The 20256-nt window shown below is 42.8% G+C and overlaps 1 protein-coding gene across 2 annotated transcripts in view; it reads right to left on the bottom strand.

Moving 5' to 3' along the window:
• Nucleotides 1-20256, bottom strand: part of PTGFRN (prostaglandin F2 receptor inhibitor) — a 64724-nt gene that overhangs the window by 26692 nt on the left and 17776 nt on the right. The window contains exons 2-5 of one of the 2 annotated variants that reach the window (XM_079308668.1): nt 9898-10263; nt 8630-9049; nt 4926-5309; nt 1314-1739 (exon numbers count right to left, since the gene is read on the bottom strand). In XM_079308668.1, the coding sequence (XP_079164794.1) occupies nt 1314-1739; nt 4926-5309; nt 8630-9049; nt 9898-10263 (1596 nt within the window). Of the gene's footprint in view, nt 1-1313; nt 1740-4925; nt 5310-8629; nt 9050-9897; nt 10264-20256 lie in introns of those variants that run through there. The other variant, XM_079308669.1, reaches the window with a different exon arrangement.

Genomic DNA, 20256 nt, shown 5'->3' with positions numbered 1-20256 from the left:
CATGGTTTGTTTTCCCTCAGAAATGTCAACACAGGCTGAGACTTTTCAACTCCAGCTGGTCTCTGTAGCTGCTCTGAAGGCGACGATCCATTACACTGGCATGCACATACACACACTCCGTGTTGTGGCATAACACTGAACTAATTGTGACCAACATCCAGCATTAATGAGACTTCTCAGTCCTGTGGAGAAGCCAGCTTCAAGAGGAAAAAAATAAAAAGCAACCCAAAAAACCAAAATAAACGACTGAATCTTTCCAGGGACCACATGCGTGGTCTGGGGATGCAGGGAGTACTGAGCAAGCATCTCACCACTTCTCTCTCCACTGAAGCAGAATCACAGCAGAAGATTTCCAATCTGCTGTTCAGGGATTATCCCTAAACAACTTAAAAATTATTTCAAATTGCTTGTCTCTGAAATATAGTTCTCTGCCTGTGGATGCCTAAACTAGACTATTAAACTAATTAAACTAATCTATCAAGATAAATGCAGCTTAGCTATGCCCAGGTTTTTGACAAAGACATCACATCCTAGGTATCCTAGCTTTTCTAATGCTCTCCAATGGACTCTCTTGCATGATTTCACTCTGAGCCAAAACAGTACCACTCTACAGCACATTCAGAAAAGAGAGATTCCATTTTAAACCACAGTTAAGCAACTTCAGGTAACTATTAAGCTTCTAAAAATGCTCCCAGAATAATTTAAATACTGACTAGAGCTAGTTGACTTCTACCTAAAAAAGGTCAAGATCCAAGCAAACCACTGAATCACATTGTTTGACTACCCACTTATTTTTTGATACTCTGGTAGTACTAAGCCCATAAACTTCCTCAGAATTGTCTTTTAAACATGGGCTTATAGAAGAGAAAAATAAAACCACAACTCTCAAACTGTCAGACAGAGAAGATGAACTGACATTCCTCTTCTCACCTCAGTACAACCCTGTTGTTAGCAAGAAGCATCCTAAAGAGACCAAAATACTCTGAGCCACGAAAGTGGGAAATGACCACAGCAACGCTGCTGGATGCCACCCCTGCCACTTCCAGCCCAGCTCCTGGAAGACTGAGCAGCTTGATGGAATCTCTCCTTTGATGGTGTCTCTTCCTTTGCACTTCCACTCCAAACTGTTGCATAAAACTGGTATAGTAGTGATGCAAAATAAAAGAGTGATCCCCCTCCACAGATAAGAGGCCTTTACAGAAGTTGACTGTGCTTTTAAACTTTCATAAACACAGAACCCCATTTCCAAAGCCCATTAGCAGGCCTTCTGGCTGACAAATCTATTCTCATCCACCCAGGTGTAAAATTCCTACCTTGTGTAGCCCAGAAAATGTTGACAGGTGCAGAAGTCACATCTTTGCTCTTCACCCAGCTGTTGTTGCGGTGCCTACTCCACGCTGAGATGACACAGAAATAATCCCCTCTGTCACTCTCTGAAGTCCACTGGATTCTCAAACTGAAGGTGTCAGCAGACTTCTTAAAGAAGATTATTTCCCCATTCTGAATCCTCTCTCTGCCCCTGTCCCCAGGCAGCAGAGTCCAGTCTGCATCCATGGATGCCAGGAGCTCCCCTGCCACCACATCATCCCCAGGCAGGTGCTGCCTGTAGTACCAGGAAACGGTGAAGCGAATGTTTGCTTCTGGATCCTGAACGTTTGTGATCCTGCAGTTGAGCTCTGTGGGGTCATCTGAAAACTTGGGTGTTTTAGAGGCATTCAGGAACACGTCATAGTCTGGCTCTGCAGGAGAGGAAAACACAGGAGAAACAGGTTAGAAGCTACAAGAAGGGAGAAAATGTCAGAATTAAAAGATATGTTAACATCCAGTTTTAGCATCTGAGCTAAGAAACAAAGTGCCACAATATGCATTTTTCTTACAAGACCTTGGGACTTGGACCCTGGTTTTCAGACTTGCACCATTCTGACACAAGGCACCCCAGGTCTGCATTTCCAAACAAGACATTCCATTTCATAGGTCTAGTCAGATCATTTCAGAAAAATCAGGACTTGATATTGTTGAGCAAAATAATTCCCTCCTTTAGGCCTGTCCCCAGGAGCCCACCTGTGGGTTCAATTTCAACCCAGCCAGCCTCTTTTTGCACCTGTCAAATGCCTGGGGCAGTCTGCAGCAGGACACTGGTTATCCTCTAGCTTTGGACTGTCCAGAGACATCCCACTTCCCCAGTATCTTTCCAGGGTAAGAGACCATCTTTCATCTTGAAATGCCTTCTTTTCCACATTTAGCCATCCCATTGTGTGTCTACAACAGTTTAAGAATGGTAAAAAAACAGCCACCCAGATACCCAAACCAGGGGACACAGAACACCACTAGCACTGGCCAGAGGCAGCACCAAGAGCTGAGCACAACAAATTCCAAAGGTTAGCAGCTTAAATACTACCTAGGTCAATAAATACTAAACAGGATAAGAGTTAAAGATGCGTAGATCAGAAAAAGCTTCACACTCTGAATAGAGAAGTATGTGCTGCTCAGCTGTGAGGCTGGGATATCTCATGCTGGAAAATCAGTGCCTGAGTTTCACGGGTTAAGAATGGGGCTGTTGCATTTAAATCTGAAATTGCTGGCTGCCCAAAGCCTACAAGCGATAAGGGAGCCACATGACTATTTTCTCTCAGACTACAGAGATAGTAAAAGAAAAAGATTACAGCAAGAACCTCACACCACAAAGAAAAATACATATTTATTTACTAGTATTAGAATATTTTTGTCTTGCTGTCTGCTGTAATTCAGAAGAATGACCAGCTCCACTACTGCTTGGCCAATACTCATCACACAGCTCTTACAGCCTAACTGTACTCAGCACTCCGTATTTATTTCCTGCTTTATGTTTTACTTGGCATTTTGCCCTCCTAGAAACAATTAACTGAAGCTATAATTGGGACAAAGAAGGCATCCAAGGCTAAAAGTTAGGCTTAGCTTACCAACGAGCCAAGATAATAAAGCATCTTAATAGAACTGCTGTGGAAACTCTGTGTGCATATGCACTTTTGGACTTGAGATGCAAAGGATAAAAACAATTGTAGCAAACAAGCTGGGCTGCTGCTATGTAAGCCTGCAGAAAAGATGTCTCACCAGTGTCCTTGCATCCAGTAAGAATAAGGGCATTAATACACACTAGACCCCAGAGAATCTGGTAATACTGATGGTGAATTTCTGTGACATGAGGCAACATAAAATCATAAAAGCACTGCTTACAAAGTCTGTGGTACCTACTACCAGTGAATATGTGCAGATTTGTTCACATTTTCAGGATAAGTGAGGCAAAATAAAAAGAAAATGCAGATAATTTTGCTACAACCAAAGCACAGATTATTAATGATGGCCAAATCCCAGTTTTGGTGTAAGACCCCCTAGATCCTGCAGCTACACTGCTCTTCCTTTCTCATTCACAAAAGACTAGTTTACTCCAGGGCCTCATGATGTATTGCTCACACTCTACAACTCTTAGCATTCCCCCTTGGCCACTCCTTCCCCTCAAAAAGAAGGCATTCAAGACCAACTAATATTTTCACAGCAACAAAGACTATGAAAGCAGATGCACATCTCTAGATAGTGACACAAGAAGTAAAAAAACACAAGAATCCCCAGTTCTTAGAAAACCCCTTGAGGTTTGTTTTATTTGTGGGCAGGGGAAGGACCCTAAGAAGAGTTTTCTCTTTGATAGCACCACTCCAGATCGGTGCTTCACCCTGACAGACACTCCAACAGAGGATTTAGAAGGAATAAAAGGCTGGCTGGATAAACCTCATTCCTCCACTCTGTCAGCTGTCAAAGAACAGCCTCGCTGACAATTCAATGACTTAATACTCCAGGAGCTCTTAACTTCCATTAAGGAGGAGGAGTCAGTGAATTCTGGATGCAGTTGATAACCTCAAATGCCAAAAATTTATTCTGCTTTCCCTCTCCCTAGCAACCAAGCATCTGCATCTGCTGAAAAGCAGATTTTATTTTCTCCTGCTCCCAAATAATGCTAAATTGGAATGGAAAGGGTAAAGAAGAGTCCTACAGGTACAGTCACAAGAGAGCATGCAAGTGCATCTGTACACACATGAACACACGTGCACACAAGTGGGGGAAGGAGAGAACACTCACAAATTAAATGTACAATGTGAATGGCTGAATGAGGACAGGAAATGAAGACATTAATCTCTTGTGCATTTCTAGTACACATTACAAGTGTACTTGGAGACGGCCACGGCTCAACTGCTCTGCACAATGCTAAAATGCAACATTTAAAGTCATTGTTGATGGGATTTAACCTTATGACACAGCTATTTATTGCTGAAAAACAGGCTCCCTATATGCTGGCCTCATTCAGCACTTTCATGTTGGAAGAGCTCTGCCTTTGTAACTGGACAGCACCACCAGTTTCTCATGACAAGAGGATCTGAAAGGGTACATTGAAAGGGTTTGGGCCCGGATACTTGAATCCAGTCAGAGCTGGGAACAGGCACTACAGCTCTGCCAGTTCACACCCAGCTTCATTCATGCTTCCAACACCACCAATACCTTATAAATATTAGCAGGTGCACATAGATACCTTACCTACACCATTCTGCAACAACATCCTGAGTTTCACTGCCTCTAAATTGAAGCTATTATCTCCCCAAGAATAAACTAGATTACAGATTGGGTAAAATGTCATATTTAGACCCATCTGTAAAACAATAGGCTTTTTAAGAAGTTTTACTGGAGTTTCATTTTTAGTATTTCTCCCAGGTAACGTTACTTCTAAGGATATTTGCATAAAGAAATATACCAGAGAAAGAGAATCCCTACATATAGATGATAGATGCAAACAAGAGAAACATTCGTGCAGAAGAGATTCTGCAGGGTCCTCTCCCTTTTCTATGGGGCCAAGGATTGAGGGACACATTACCCATGAATCTGACAGCACAACCACTCACCTAGTGCTGTCACCACCACACTGACTGGTGCAGAGGTCCTCTCCACCACCTTATGCCAGCTCCCATTGTGCAGTGGCACCCAGATGGCAGCTTCACAGAAGTAGTAGCCAGAGTCCTCCACATCCACATCACGCACCAGGAGGCGATAGGAGTTCCTGTCCACATGGCTCAGGCTGATGAGAGTTGAATCACTGACAACAGAATTGTGGTCCATGCTCAGCAACAGCTGAGCATCTGACAAGGTGTCATCAGGTGATACAGAAAAATACCACATCACCTCTGCTTGGAAAATACCACTTCTGTCTGTTGTGATGTTGCATGTAAGATCCAGGGAGTCTCTTTCAGTCACAGACACATTGCTGGTTGAGATGACTACATCTAGAGCTTGGAAAGAGAGACACAAAAATTCAAACAAAAAATATTTTTTGTTTGCTACTTTTAACAAACACAGTTCACTCTAAGTTATCCAGGACTTCACATTCTATAACAGGAGGTTCTGAACAGGTTCAGTAGCCCAATCTTCAAATGCCTGTTGGATATTGAGCCAAGTGATCTATTACAAGGGCAATACACATTATCAGTCAAGCAAGGGATGTGTGATGAGGGCAGAGGGGAGAAAGGGAGGGAGAACAGCAGTTTTATAACACAACAGCAACTGGTCCATGAAGGCTTTGTCTCATCCAGAGATTGCACATCACCTTTGCACAGCAGGAAAATGCATTTTTCAGTGTACAGGATTTTTCAGTCTCCCAGGGGGGTCAAAGTGTTTTGGGACTATGTCTCAGGAGACTAAGCATCTACAGAAATCACCAGGAACTACACTGGAACTCAACATGGTTTCTGGTGACAATTTTGAGCTCCTCAAACAGAGCAGATTTAGATGAGAAGCAGCCATGGCCACATGCTGGAGTCCTGACTGACCTCAGGTGTGCTGCAGAAACATGAAATGGAAGCAAACAGAAGGCAGCAGTAACTCCCTAAACTGCTGATTTCTCTGCTTACTGCTCAGAACAAGACACACTGGGAACTTCAAAGCAACCACTGGCCACTGAATATTTTTAATATACATATCACATATGGTCATAGCCAGCATTCAAGCAGGACCAGACACAGAATATTAAAAGAAAACTATGGAATCACAGTGTTAAGACCAGGCTACCACATGTCTTCACTTACTCATTCACTCATTCTACACTGCCTGAAGATTAGATCTGGGTCTCAGTGCAGCACCATTCCCACACTGTGTAATGCAGCTGCTCCCAAAGTCTCCACTGAGGCCAGTGGACAGGGCTGCTGCAGCAGTGGCTCTTCCCAGCACAAGCAAGAATAGAGATACCTCCTTTAAACCAGCAGCTGTGTCTCTGCTGAGATTAGTGACTTCTATGTAAAACCATGTTCTACTGCATAACACTTAACACTTCCCCATCTGCAAAAGCTTCCCTGGACTATCATCTGGAATGAGACACAACACACAAAGGCTAGAGCCAAACTGAGTAGACAGAATATTGCCAATAAAACCAAGCAATGCTCGTTCTCACCCTCACCACCTGATAATACAGAGCAGTGAAACTGGACAGAGGGTAGCAGACCCCACCTGAATGCTGAAACCAAGTCCAGATGAATCTCTCACTGGGACTGTCTTATCATGAGATTGGAATCAGCAGGAAACCCTAGCTAATTTAACTGACTAATACCACAATACAAAATAAGACTCATCTGCCAGGTTAAAAGCAGCAATTCTCCAAGCAACGTTTCTGTCTTCATGAAAGTGATGGGCATTCACAATCTGGCAATATATGCACATAGAGGGAGTTGGAGAGAGTTTACCCATAGGCATATAACCATTTACATCTCAAGTTCTTTTAGCAAGCAAGTGCAGAGATTTCAGATGTCAGCACAAGATGTTCTTCAAGTCTTTCTGCAGGATGAATATACAGCATTTTGCTGGAGAATAACCTATCCCCTTTAGCATAACTTTAGAAAGCTTTCATTTCCCTGACAAAGTGCCAGTGCTACTAATAACTGAGCTTAAAATGAAGGCAAAAACCCAAAGAAAAACAAACAAACCCCCCCCACAACAAACAAACCACACACTAAAACCACATCAAAAAAACTGTACCACTACTGGTGTTAGCCAGCCTCATGCTGTTTTCAGTCACTGCTTAAACCAAACACTGCAAAAGTGTGACAAAATTAAGAATTACAGCTCTTAATCAGGCAAGTCCTGTGTCAGCAGAGAGCACCTGCAAGTTTTGCTGTGCAACAGACACCCTGAAAAAGAGGAGGCAGATGGATCCTGTCAAATTTCACAGGCTAAGTGCCACCAAGACACTAAAACTACATCCAAATGAGCCAATCAAAAAAACCCCAGACTTTTGGGTTCTCCCTACAGCGATTAAAGGATTATAAAAATGAAAAGATATCCCTCCTGTCTGAACAGTTCTAAAATACAGTGATAATCTCATTTCTGAAGGACCATCACTGCCTGTTTTTCCGTGCATCACCCCCACTCTCCCTCCTCCAACCAGCAGTGATAATGCTAATGCAATCAAGTGCTTAGTGCATCTAGTCCTGAAATCTGTATGGGCAGGGATATCTGGATATCCTCAGCATAGCACTGCATGTATTTTTGTCTCCTAAGCCAAGCATGCAATGATGTGTTTAACAGAACCATTACTGTCCGAGACCCCTGCCAACACAGCAGAGCAATCAGAACAGTGATAAAAATCATTGGGTAATGTGCCCTGTTAAATTATCACTGCCTTCCTCCTTTCTCTTGATCCATCCATGCTATTTTAATAAACAGCATACAGAAGAGCTTCACATTTCTGTCACTGAATCACAAGCCACTCTCACAGGGGAAGTGCACCTGTTTAGTGCTATGGAACCCTGTGCTAATAAGAGAGCAGAGGGAAGGCTTTCTTGACCAGGTGTTAAATATAATGTTTATTTAAGAAATATAAAAACCACTTCAGAGCACTCTGAAGTGAACAAAGGATGAGATAAAATCTCAGTCTAGGCATCTAAGAGGTTCCAGGCAATCCTTCTGTGCCATCAACCCGCTATGCTCCAAAATAAACTTAGAAAAATTATGTCATGGATGTAAACAGGCCAGCTATCCCAACAGCACTCCAGGTTCTGCTGGACTGCACCCTGGCCTACGTTACAGGATAAAGATGTGCCCAAAAGTATGTATTCTATCACCACCTGTTGAAACCAGGTGGGGCAGTGATCCTCATCTCTGTGGGAGATATGCCCTGCTAATGGGCCAGCTGTTAAAAACCAGGTGAGGTAGTGTTCTTCATCTTTCCCACAACCCATCCTTCCTCCAGGGAGGTATCTTCTGTTAATGGGCCATTGAGTCCCACTGCACAACTGATAAAATTCCATCATCCCATTGCGAGACACTTCACCCAGGGGGTGGAGCCAAACATTTCCTACCTAAATAAAAACTGAGATTTGGAACACCAAGGCAGCCCTTGCCCACTGGTTTCCAGAGGACAAGAGCTACCAGACCTTTCTACAGGATCACTACTCCAACAAGACACTTCATCTGGACTGCTACCACCACCCCAGCAGGATGTCAGGTTGCATTATGACCCTGTCAGCGGTTTTCTTTCATACCATTGCATGTATTTTATTGTTTCTCTTTTTTCCTATTAAACTGGATTTCTGACTGGACACAGCCCACCAGGAACACTCACCGGTCCTCTGGACGGACACGGTGGCAATCTCCACGCTCTTCTCCTGGATCTTCTGCCACGAGCCATCCGCCCCTCTCACCCACTCGCTCACCAGGCACCTGTAGGCACCGCCATCCATGGAGGAAGCCTGGGACACGGACAAGCCGTAGGTGTCGTTGGCTCCGGTGTCCAGGCGCACGTCCCCGCCGCGGTAGCGCTCCTCGTAGCCGGGGCCCGGCTGGAACTTGCCCTCGTGAGTCAGAGACAGGATGTCCCTCCACGAGGAGCCGCTCCTGAGCTGCCAGCTGACGTGCAGGTGAGTGTGCTCAGGTGAGGTGGTGCTGGCCGAGCAGCGCAGCTTGAAGGAGTCGCCCTCGGACAGCCGGAGAGACGCCGAGGAACGAGCTTTGGAACCGCTCACGGACAAGCCGTCGGAAATCACTGTTGGGGGGAAAAAAATAAAATAAAAGGCCAAAAGATATAAGCATCATAAAACAGAATTGAGAAGAGAACGGCCACAGTGAGCTGTTGAGATGTGAGGCAATACAACCACCACAGAGCAACAGCTTGCCAATCATTCCTTCTTCCACACAAATATATTCCAGGAAGAAGGAAATTTAGCTGAAAAAGCACTTAAGGAAGTGCTCTGCTTTAAACAAGCCAAGACAAGAATTCATTTATCCTTCCGCTCACTTTCTCATCCAAACATCATCATTTTGACTATTCCCATACAAAACTAATCTTGATATTCATGTGAGTAAAAGATAAGACATGGGAAAAGAAATTGTGGCCAAATTTAATACTGAAAAATGGTAAGTGATAGAGCAAAGCTAGCACAAGACTGTACTATCAACATGCTAAAGGAGAAAAGGAAGATTACCTCCTTTATACAGAAAGATCCCTAAATGACACTAAAACTGAGAGAGAAGACAGCCTGTGGCTTTTACCTGAACTTAGCTTCTCTACCCAGATACTTAAGGACATGAAATATTTGCAGACATCTTCAGAAAACCCACCACTTAGTGTTTTATTTACATATTTACTAGACAGAAAAAAAGAAAAGCGGTGTTTATAGTAAATAGCCTCTCTTCATTTCTTCACCTCACTTGCCTTTGCTATCATATTTCCCAATTTTAAATTCTTGCTTTAGAAGATTTAAAGAGGAATAAGAAGAAGAAAAAAACAAAAATCACAATGATCATGAACAACAGAAAGTCAGCATTCTTAAGGGTACATCTACAATCAATATCAAAAACAAATTTAAAGCACACCTCACTCTTCAGAAATACCTTTCACTTGGACCTCTGCATCATAATTTCCCTGAACGGTGGCATCAGTGCTGGGCGTGGAACATTTGTATCTCCCTTGGTCAGCTGGCTGGATGTTCCTAATCACAAGTTCCACAGCATCGTTGCTGCTCCGTCTCAGTTTGATTTCCCCGCGGCCCACGCGTTTTTGGTACTCCTCAGAGGTGAAGGTAGAATCCCAGGTACTCACTATCCGCACGAAGTCAGTGTCCCGGGAGAACTCCCAGTCAAAGTTCTGTTCACTGGGTCCATCATAGTCACTCACGCTGCAAGGGATCGCCACCTCCGTGCCCACCACGCGAATGAGGGGACCTTGGGGCACTCTCACAATGCGCCCTCTGCACAAAGCTGGGCAGGACAATAAAGGATAACACACAGGTAAGGGTAGGCTTCGACCAGGAAAAAACCAAAAATTAAATATGTCAATTTTGGGCAACCCACTCTGAAGAAAGGAAGAACTAGTAAGAGCAACATTTCCCATTAACATTTAATCTCACTGAAGCAGTGACCTCTAAACATATCTTTTTCAGTGTGGGCAATCTTTTTTTCACTGCTCATATAATACCACACAAGGTAACAAAATACTGAGAGAAAAAAGAATTAGCCATAGATCCAGTAGATAATTGTTTCTCTACTACAACGTAAGTGCTATATATATGTGTGTGTTTATATACATCGTATATAAACAACATTAATAAGTGGTTTTCATTACTACAATGAGGGCATAACCTACTCAGGAATTTTTATAAGACTTCTGCTGATACCATTAGAGTCTGAAGTAGGAAATTAATTCTCCCCTAGATTGAGGGCCATGAGAATCTTAAGTTGATGTTCTCCAAAAATGAGCCAAAAATCAGCTGCCCTGAAGGGCCATGGCTTCTCTCACACAGGTGAGATTCCTTCCTCCACACTGATTTAAAAGGAAGAAGTGATTATAATGGATTCAACTTGTTTGAGTGAATTTTTGCAACCACAAGTTTCCTCTTTGGTGAAGGCACAAGCAGAGCAGGCTCCCTCCAAAGCAGAAGAGCACACAGTGCTCAGACCATGCTTTCTGGGACTCTCTCACCAGAAGGAAAGGACAACAGCAGTTTTCTGCAGAAGGCTGGCAGAGCACCATGTTATGCTCCAGGCAGAAGTGTGAACCACTTAAACAAGCCAGAGGACCTGGCAGAGACACAGCAAGAGACTCTTCTGGTTGATTTGGCTCTGCAGTCCAGAGAATAACCCCAGCAGCTGCACATGGATTTTGGCAGGTCTCTACTTCTCCAAAGAGCAAATCACTTTGATTCATAGTTCCAACCAGAGAAATCTCTTAAGAGATGAGTACTATCCAAACTCAGCCTCCAAACATGAGCAGCTTAATGCATCTCACCACCTCCATATCTATAGCAAATTATTTCAACAGCCAGGTAGAACAGAAACCAGAACACTGAAAGACAGATCTTCATACAACCAAGTAGACATCTAACAACACCAAAAGCAACTGAATCAAAAAATTAATGTGGGATACCACAGAGGAAAAGACAAATTTAAACAAACAACTCCCAACACACAAAGGACAGGATCCCACCTCTGCTACTATTCACCAAGTCCATTGGGAAAGCCACCAGCTATTGACATGAACAATATATTTGCTGAGCGTTCCCCTCCTATCACTCTGCACATTTTGCTGTACATTAGGACTCCACTTGCTGGCTTAAGCCCATCATGCCAATGGGTGTCCAAGTGTGGGCAAAAGAGTCTTGTGAACAGATACCCCCTCGCCCTTCAATGCAGAACCTGCTAAAAAGCACAGCTTGACCCCTCCAGAGCAGTGTGGAGAAGGATGCGTTAAAGAATAAGATTTCTGTGGGCATTTAAAAACTACACAAGCAGCTGTACACACTGAGCATAACTGCCAGAGAAAAAGCATAATTTTATTTGCAGTTGCAGTTCAGCAAACAGTTGAATCAAGGACTGACACTGTCTTTACCTCCCCAGTTCAGAACTCTTACCATGCTCTTTACTTTGCAGGCAGTTCACGTGTACAGGCTCAGTCATAACAGTCCAATTTCCTCACTGCCATGACCCTCCATATTCAACATTAGTACTTCATTAAACTTATTTGTAATGCAGACTGGGGTTAATCTCCTACCCCTTCTATCCCTCCCAGAAGACTGTTATTAAATACCTGATCAAGTGATTGACTAGTCCTAATAAGGAAGCTGGACTTTGCTGCACCATTCACATGTGCATTGGAGAGGAAAACCTCCACTGACAATGTATTGTTCCACAGACACATGTCTTCAAGGACACATCTCCTAAGGACCACACTAAAATCATAAAATCACCTATACAGGAAAACAATCAACAAAAAATAAAGCAAGCTACAGAGCTCTAATATTCTTCCTGACAAAGTCTTAAATTGCATTCAATCCTTCAATTTATCCTCTTACAGAAATCAGTACATAAGCTTTAAAGCCTGACAGCCAAACCAGCTTCCAGCAAACCACTGTGAGAAGTCAGCTCAGGATCCTGACTGAGGATACTCTTCAAACACTGACATCTCTCTAGAAAATACTCTCTGGTGACACTAAAACAAGCAGACAACACTGTTCTGTGTGTGTCTTCAGCTGCAGACCCACATACCGTGCACTGCACTAATCCAATCTAGAGGTGACAAAGGCATGACTAATGTGGCAAGAGCTGCACATTTGTGTTTGAGATTAGCACAGACTGCTCAGTTCCTCTTCTTCCAAGGTCACTAAAGACCCTTTGACACTAAATGAAGGTAGGGGGTGATTAGCACCTTTCTACAAAAAGGCAAACCAAAGTGAAAGATAGGAGCACAGGGAGTCTCACCAGACCTGTAAAGCCATGACTATCCCCTTCCCTACAGCACAGTCCCACAGGCAATTCCTGCTTAATCCAAGGCTGGAAGGAAGGCAGTGGAACAGACTGTAGGAGAGAAAAGGGATGAGGTGTAACAGAATTTTATACTTTCCATACAACAACATTTGTTATTGCTAAGATAACTCAGAATTCTGGTGAGGCAGGAGCAGAGACAACACCACCAAACAAGAGAATGAGAACTTCCTGCAGAGCAGCTGCTCTGCCCTCCCCACAAGTGATGAATGTGCACAGGGCAGGCATTCCAAAGGTAAGCTGCATTTCTATGTGACCCAGCAGGCTGTGAATTCAAAGTTCAGCCTTTAGTCCTGCAGCAGGGTTATATCTAGAGACTAAACAAGGTGCTATGCTCTGTGCCATGCACTAAGGATTAACATTTTATGTAGCTGTGACAGAAATAGCTACAGACACGGATCTTGGCAAAAGGTGAGCTCCATATTACTCTGGTAGATAGGTGAGGAGTTTTTGCAAATATTTTATTATTGCAGAGTCCTGTGTCACTTGCATAGACCCCCTCACCTTCCCACAGCAATCATGATACAAGAGCTTGAAACTGTAAATTTGTTGGAAACGTCGATTTTTCATGACACCCAATATATTTCACTGTTAATATAAGGTGACAGGTTCTTACTGTATTCTCCTGAATCCCATTTAACTACAGAAACAGATGGAGGAGGACAAAATGCATGCACTAGGGACAGAAAACAACAGAACTTTGACAATTCTGTATTTCTCACTGATCCCACTAAAGATATGCATTTGGTAAGAACTCAATAACTGGACCTGAGTTAGTGTTGGATATCAGATTTGCCTAAACACAAGGTTAACTGCCTAAATACAAAACTTTATTTTTACTGAGTTACCAGACCATCAGATGAAATTGCAAGGAACTATTTTCCAAAACAAAAGGTAATGAAGCCCCTGTAAGGAGGCCAGCACCCAAACACAAGGCATGGGATGTATTCCTTGGGTTCATGAAACAGGTGACAGCACTACCAGGCAACACTGGTCCTTTTGCAAGGCTGGGCCAGCAACACACAAATGCAAGACAACCACAGACCCCTAGAGCACTTCATTGGAGCATTCTCCCATGGGAATGCATTAAACATTCCACCAGAAACATGGACAAAGGGTGACTCAAGGTAGAATAATAATACATTAGGGTCTGCAGTATTGGTAAGATGGGGCAAGACAGCTCAGACATAGCCAAGGCAGCTTTGAGCTAGTATTTTTTCCTTAGCAATGGTTTATAAATTTGTCCCACCACCCAGATACACAATCACATTGCTGGCACTAAATAAAATCCTTCCAGAAAGGAGAACAAGGAAAACAGATGATTGAATAGATAGGTTGTGAAGTAAATCTGAGTACATTAAATAGCAACCTGTCATTTTTAGGATAACCAAGAAAACAAGGCAGCAAAACTGTGCAGGATCTACAGACCAGGTAGTCTGTTTAAACTCTCAACAAGCTACAAAACTCCTCAAGGAAAGGGCTGGTTAAGGGTTTTCCCTTGCAACAGGGACTTGTGGAAAGTCTTCTTGGAGCTTCAGTTTCATTTCCATTTTGCATCTATGTATCACTTACAAAAGAACAAGATGAAAAGTAACCTGTGGAGTCCTCCAAAAGGCTGAGAAGGTATTATTGTGGCACAGAACAGCCTTGTGCTTCAGCACTCTCTCTCACAAGGTGCTTCCTGCAGCCTGCACCAGACAGCTCTATCTAATAAGAAAACATGTTCTCGTAGCAGCCAGAGAAGGAGGTCGCCTCCACATCCGCCAGCCAAAGCAAAATGCAATCTGACATGCAGTAGGAAGCCAATTAAAGTCAAAAAAGTAAGAGCTAACGAATGAGTAAATTGGCTCAGACTAAGCACTCGAGCCTGTGCATCAGAAAGACTCAGAACACACAGTCCAGCTCCTCAACCACGGCAGTCACAGCAGACACAGCGACAACTCCGCCGACGCCTTTCATCTCAAAAGAGCTTCCCCAACAAAAGGTTGTTTCATTTGCCAACTAAACATTACCATGTCTGGGAAGGAAATACCCAGCTGCCCTTTCTAATTCACAACAGTTTATGACAGGAAAAGAAATACTGCAGCCAACTTTGCAAATGATGATAACGATCCTCCCTCTCTGAACTCCTCCATTTATTTCCAGTTAAAGCAACATTTTCTGCAGCACTGGGAGTGGGCTGAGCAGGGACAACCCTTCTTGTGCCACACTGGAGTGTGAGCAATGGATCCCCTACCATTAAAGCTAACTCCAGCAAAACCCCAAACCTCCCACTTCTGTACTGAACTGCTTAACTACAGTGTTTGTGATACATGAAGCCATTTTCCAAACCGAAAAAAAAAAATATTTTTGCCTATTTTTTTCTTTTGGCCCACTAGAGTCACATCCACTCAAATACTCTTACTCCATTTTCAAAAAAGAAATTATCAGGCTCCTGATGGGAAGTATCCAGTATCTTTCCCCAGCAGGCAGGCAGGTGAAGAGACAGGCAGCATGACACATTCACTGGCTCTCTTCTTGGGAAGGAGAGCCAAAGCATATCAGCACAGGAGATTATAATCCTTATCTCCAATCTGCCCCCTTTCCCCTTGCCTATCCTCCCAGCTTCAATTATAATCAGGCAGCTACACATCAAGAATGTCATCAGTGACTATCTGGGAGAGAAAGAACGAGCTATACCAAACACGCCTACAATGTTTGAAAACCTTTCAATACTGTTACAGCAATTATTTTTTTAATATATAAATAACAAGATTTTCCTAAAAGAGGCACATTTAAACAAACATTTTACTTTGGCATTTCCTCCACTTTTTAAAGGCAGTCAATTAAATTTTCTATGCTACACTGTGTAGTCTGAGAGGAAAAGTCAGATTAAGCAGAAAAGGGAAGTTCTTGAAGCACCACAAAGGCAGCTAACTATCAAAATTTCCATATTTTCCTCAAAAAGAGAAGGAAAAAGCCAAAACTAAGTAAGTGACATCCCTTACCATTCCTGCTTAACACATGATGTCATCATACCCTTCTTTCCAGTGCAGACACACACAGCAGAGATTGGGATGTATGCTAAATTAAGTGATAGGGTATTCCTATTCTTTCCAAATTACAAAATTCAGATTGCCTTAATCAGCAGAAGCAACCCAGACTTTACAATCAGCCAGCCTGCACAAGGAAGAAAGAAGGGCCTCCTTTAAGAGACCAAATTTGTAATCACCACAGTAGCCTGGGATCATCTGAGGCACACAGGGCTCTCTCCATACCCTGCAAGAAAACAGTTGTGTTACACCTCTCTGACTGCAATACTCCCTTACCTAAAAAACCAGCTTTTTATGGCTTGAAAGATGTGCAGCCTATCATCTGAAGATATCAGAGAAGAGCAAATGAAAGAGTCCGTGAGAGAGACATTTACATTGTTCTATCCCAGGCGGCTAGGATTCTTTTTTTAGATAATGTAGAGCTCTTATCAAAAGGAATTAGCCTGGGTGTAATTGCTTAAAACCCATTATCTCTATCAGGATGAAGAAACGCATACTGCATCTTAAGTGGAGCCTCAGAAAAGCTATCAAACTGCAAGGCCGCTGGATTGCTCTAATCTCCATACCATCTGAGACCTCAGAAAAGCCACATCTCCAGCCCAGGGTGAAAAAGCAAACTTGCCAGCTGAACTCCATCTGTACCACGTGGACTAACACTCATGTGAAAGCACGTGAATGTTAATTTTGCAGCACAGGAACAACCTGCTTTCTTCACCACCCATCCCCTCACCCACTGCCTCCAATCCATGGGATTACAAAAGCACCTGAACAAACCATGAGGCTTTCACAGAACCACAGAATGGTTTGGGTTAGAATGGACTTCTGAAGATCATCTAGTTCCAACACTCCGCCATGGGCAGGGACATCTTGAACTAGACCAAGGTGCTACAACTTTCAGCCAACCTGACCTTGAATACTTCAAATAATGAGGCATTCACAGCTTTTCCAGGCAACCTGTTCCAGTGTCTTTCCACCCTCATCATAAAGAAATTCTTCTTAATATTTTTAACATTCTTAATATCAAAACCTGCTCTCTTTCAGTTTAATGCCATTATGCCTTGGTCAAATGTCTCTCTCCATCTTTCTCACAAGCCCCTTGAAGTACTGAAAGGTCACAATATGATCTTCCTGGAGTCTTCTCCAGACTTAACACCCTCACTTCTCTCAGCCTTTCTCCATAGGAAAGGAGTTCCAACCTTGACAGCAGCCAGATCCTATTGTCTAAAATGACAGAGACAGTAAGAGAACATTACTTCACCATATGAAACACACTATACCACTGCAAATAGTCAGCAGTTCATCTGACCACTGCCCAAAAGGAATAATTTTGGAAAAAAGTCACTGAACCATCTCATAAAAATGAAAGCCACCTTCTGTTCCTCTCCTAAGGCAGCTGCAACAGGCAGCATTGCCTCTCCTGCCATTTCTTGAGCTTTTAAGAATGAAACACTGGTCACCTGCACAGCTCCTGTCTTTTGAAGACAAGCTGACTGGCATCTTCCACTCCAGCACATCACCCATTTCAATTCTGTGCCAAAACAAGCTACAAGAATTTGCTGCAAGTGCTTCTGTGGATAATTCATGCTACAGTACAAGGAGAAGAGACCAGAAAACAGCAGTGGAAGCTGTAAGGCAGAAACCAGGATGCATGTGCAGGTAGAGTTTAAAGCACAACCACTGGCTGCTGACAGCACAGGTCCCTCTGTACCCCAGTGATTCCTGGCCATGGGGAGAGGTTTACTACTGGAAGGTAGACCAGGAAGAAGGGAGAAGAGAAGCCACACAAACCTTTCCCACCTGTGTAAAAAAGGAGGCTACCTTGTAAAACAGAGTAGCTTTGGCAGGCAGAGAACTGTGGCACCACTGGTGCAAAAAACAAAAACAACCCCAACAACGACAACAGCAACAAAAAAAAAGCCCAAAAAACAAACAAATAAAAATCCACCCCACAATCACACACCTAAAAGGCAAAGATAGTACTAAGATCATGTTTTAGATTCCCTGGATGTCAAACAATTCCATCACATATAATCTCTATCCCCTTTCCCTATCACTGACTGACAGTTTAAGATAAAAGGCTGTATTCTAAGAACTACTTTTGCCTCTAAAGCCTCTAAAATGCATCTGGGAGCAAAAAACCCCATGAAATCCAGGAATTAACATGCCACTTCTTCCTGGGCCTTACCTGACAAACCTGTCCCTGCTAATGGCCTTCATTTACTGTCCTCCAAATTGTATCACAGATCTCCATTTTTATTCTGCTCTGACAGAGCAGCCCATTTAGGCTACCTGGTGAATCTGACCCAAAAAGTCCAGGGATTCTGGAAGTGGTATTTAGACTGCCACACAAGACAGGTGATTTTTCTGTTGTTCTTTCTCAGAAGCAATTTGTGTTGCAGAGGAGAAGTTCAATATGTTACATTCTAAAGAAAACTGTTGACAAAGCAGTAAAGCCCACAAGTCAAGGCTTAAGAGCATAGCTGGAAACCAGGCTGCAAATATTTCCAGAAATGCTGTATCTACAGTATCTTCACATTTCCTTTAGTGGGGAGGAAGGACAAAGGTTAGCAAATACCTATTACTAATGCTAACTTGAGCAAGAGCAGTATTTTTTTAAAAGTCCCCAAACTGGAATATACAGAATTAAAATCAGTGCCGTTCTGCAACATCATTAACTTGCACTTTTATCTTAAATCTTTCCCAAAGCAGTTGGAACTGAGCAGAGCAGTCCAAATCCATTTGTTCTATACTGCAATTTCCTCTGGGCAGAGACAAACCATTTTCTTTGCTCTGTGTGGAATGCAACACACCACTAGGATTAAACTGAACTTTTGGGGGATTTAATGGAGTAAACAATCAGAATTAAATCTACATTACCTAAAAATCATACATCAAGTGAAAATCCAAGACAAAAAAAAATCTAAATCCTAGAAAGACTACATTAAAACTCTATAAGCTACTAGCTCTTTTTTAAAAGCATGTCTTTCAACAGGACATAGTACACAGTAGAGCTGATAAAGCTAGAAAGCTAAGAAAAAGCATTTGTCAAAAGACTTTTTTAAAAGATGCATGAATAGCAATATCCATGTGTTTCACAAATCTGTAATTTGTATTTTATATACATATATATATATTTAAATAAGGAAATCCTGAAACACTCCCTTCTCTCTTCAAAATAATTTCCATTATCATCACCATTTTTTCCTCCTAAAGCAGAAAGCATTGATTTTTATTAGCATGAAGTAATCATTTGTTTTCCAAGTTACCTTTAATGCTAGGTAATATACAAAAAAAAACCCTTTAAAATGCTAACAAATGCAAGAAATGCTGAAACCAATACAAAGTATTTTTATTTTTCATTAACAATTATATTAAAACCAAAAATCAAAGCAAGAAAAAGCACAAACAGCTATTTGGAGGGGTGCTTTTTTGGGGTAGGACTGCCTTGGGTGATTGTTTTGCCTTGCTTTTAGATGTGAGATTTTAATTTCATGTTTGGGATGAAGGGGGACAGGCTGCAGAAGGTTTCTGTTGGGGTTTTTTGTGTTTTTTACCTCCTTAAATTTGGTGGGATTTGTCCACTGCCATTTAACCCAATACCCCACTCATACCAGACCTGGATCGTGTCTAAAGCCAAGTTAAATCTACAGGGGATTTGGAAATGAAATTTTAGAAGCCAAATACCTTCCTAATCTAGATATTACTAATCTTAACCTCCCCAAGAATTATTTTGGGGTTCACTTCAAATCTCCACCCACAGGCACTCATTTCCCAACAAGCATTTCACTGGGTGAGCAAAGGCATCCTGGAGGCTTCAGTAAAAGAACAACAGAGGCAAAACAGAACAGAAAACAAAACCAGCACCTTCTGCCCACCACAGCAGTCAGCACCACAATGGCAAATGATACCACACACCCACATGGAGCTCCCAGACTCTCAGTTGGGATCCTGAAGGGCAGCTTCACTCTGCCTACATCTGCTGTGGCCAGAGATTATGGAAGGAGGTGGCTGGGCAGCCAGGCTGCTGGAATGCTGAACAAGGCAGCATATGGCACTGGCCCACCTTGGCTCCAGGCTTGACAAGTGATTTGCAGCCACAGGAGCCAGGGGGGGATGCAGCTCAGTGTTTTAGAGCAGTGCTTTTCGCCCGTAATTTAATTTTCTAACGGTCTCATCTTCACCGTAAATAATCTCCAAGCAAGCAGCCACATGAAAAATGCCAGCAGCAGATGCACACAGAATGGGTGTTATGGCATGGAAATGAGTGCCTGTGCCTTGTGGGACTGTGCAGGTAAGTGCAGTAGCACAGTTATTGCTAGGTCTTTTTGCAGCAGATCTACTTGGACAGATTAGCCAACTAGACCAAGTTAAAAAAAATAGCAACATTCAGGAAGAGATAACA

The sequence above is a fragment of the Erithacus rubecula genome, assembly GCF_903797595.1.
Source record: "Erithacus rubecula genome assembly, chromosome: 1".
NCBI lineage: Eukaryota > Metazoa > Chordata > Aves > Passeriformes > Muscicapidae > Erithacus > Erithacus rubecula.
The sequence above is the reverse complement of the archived record's forward strand: the minus strand, read 5'-3'. Positions and strand labels throughout refer to the sequence as shown.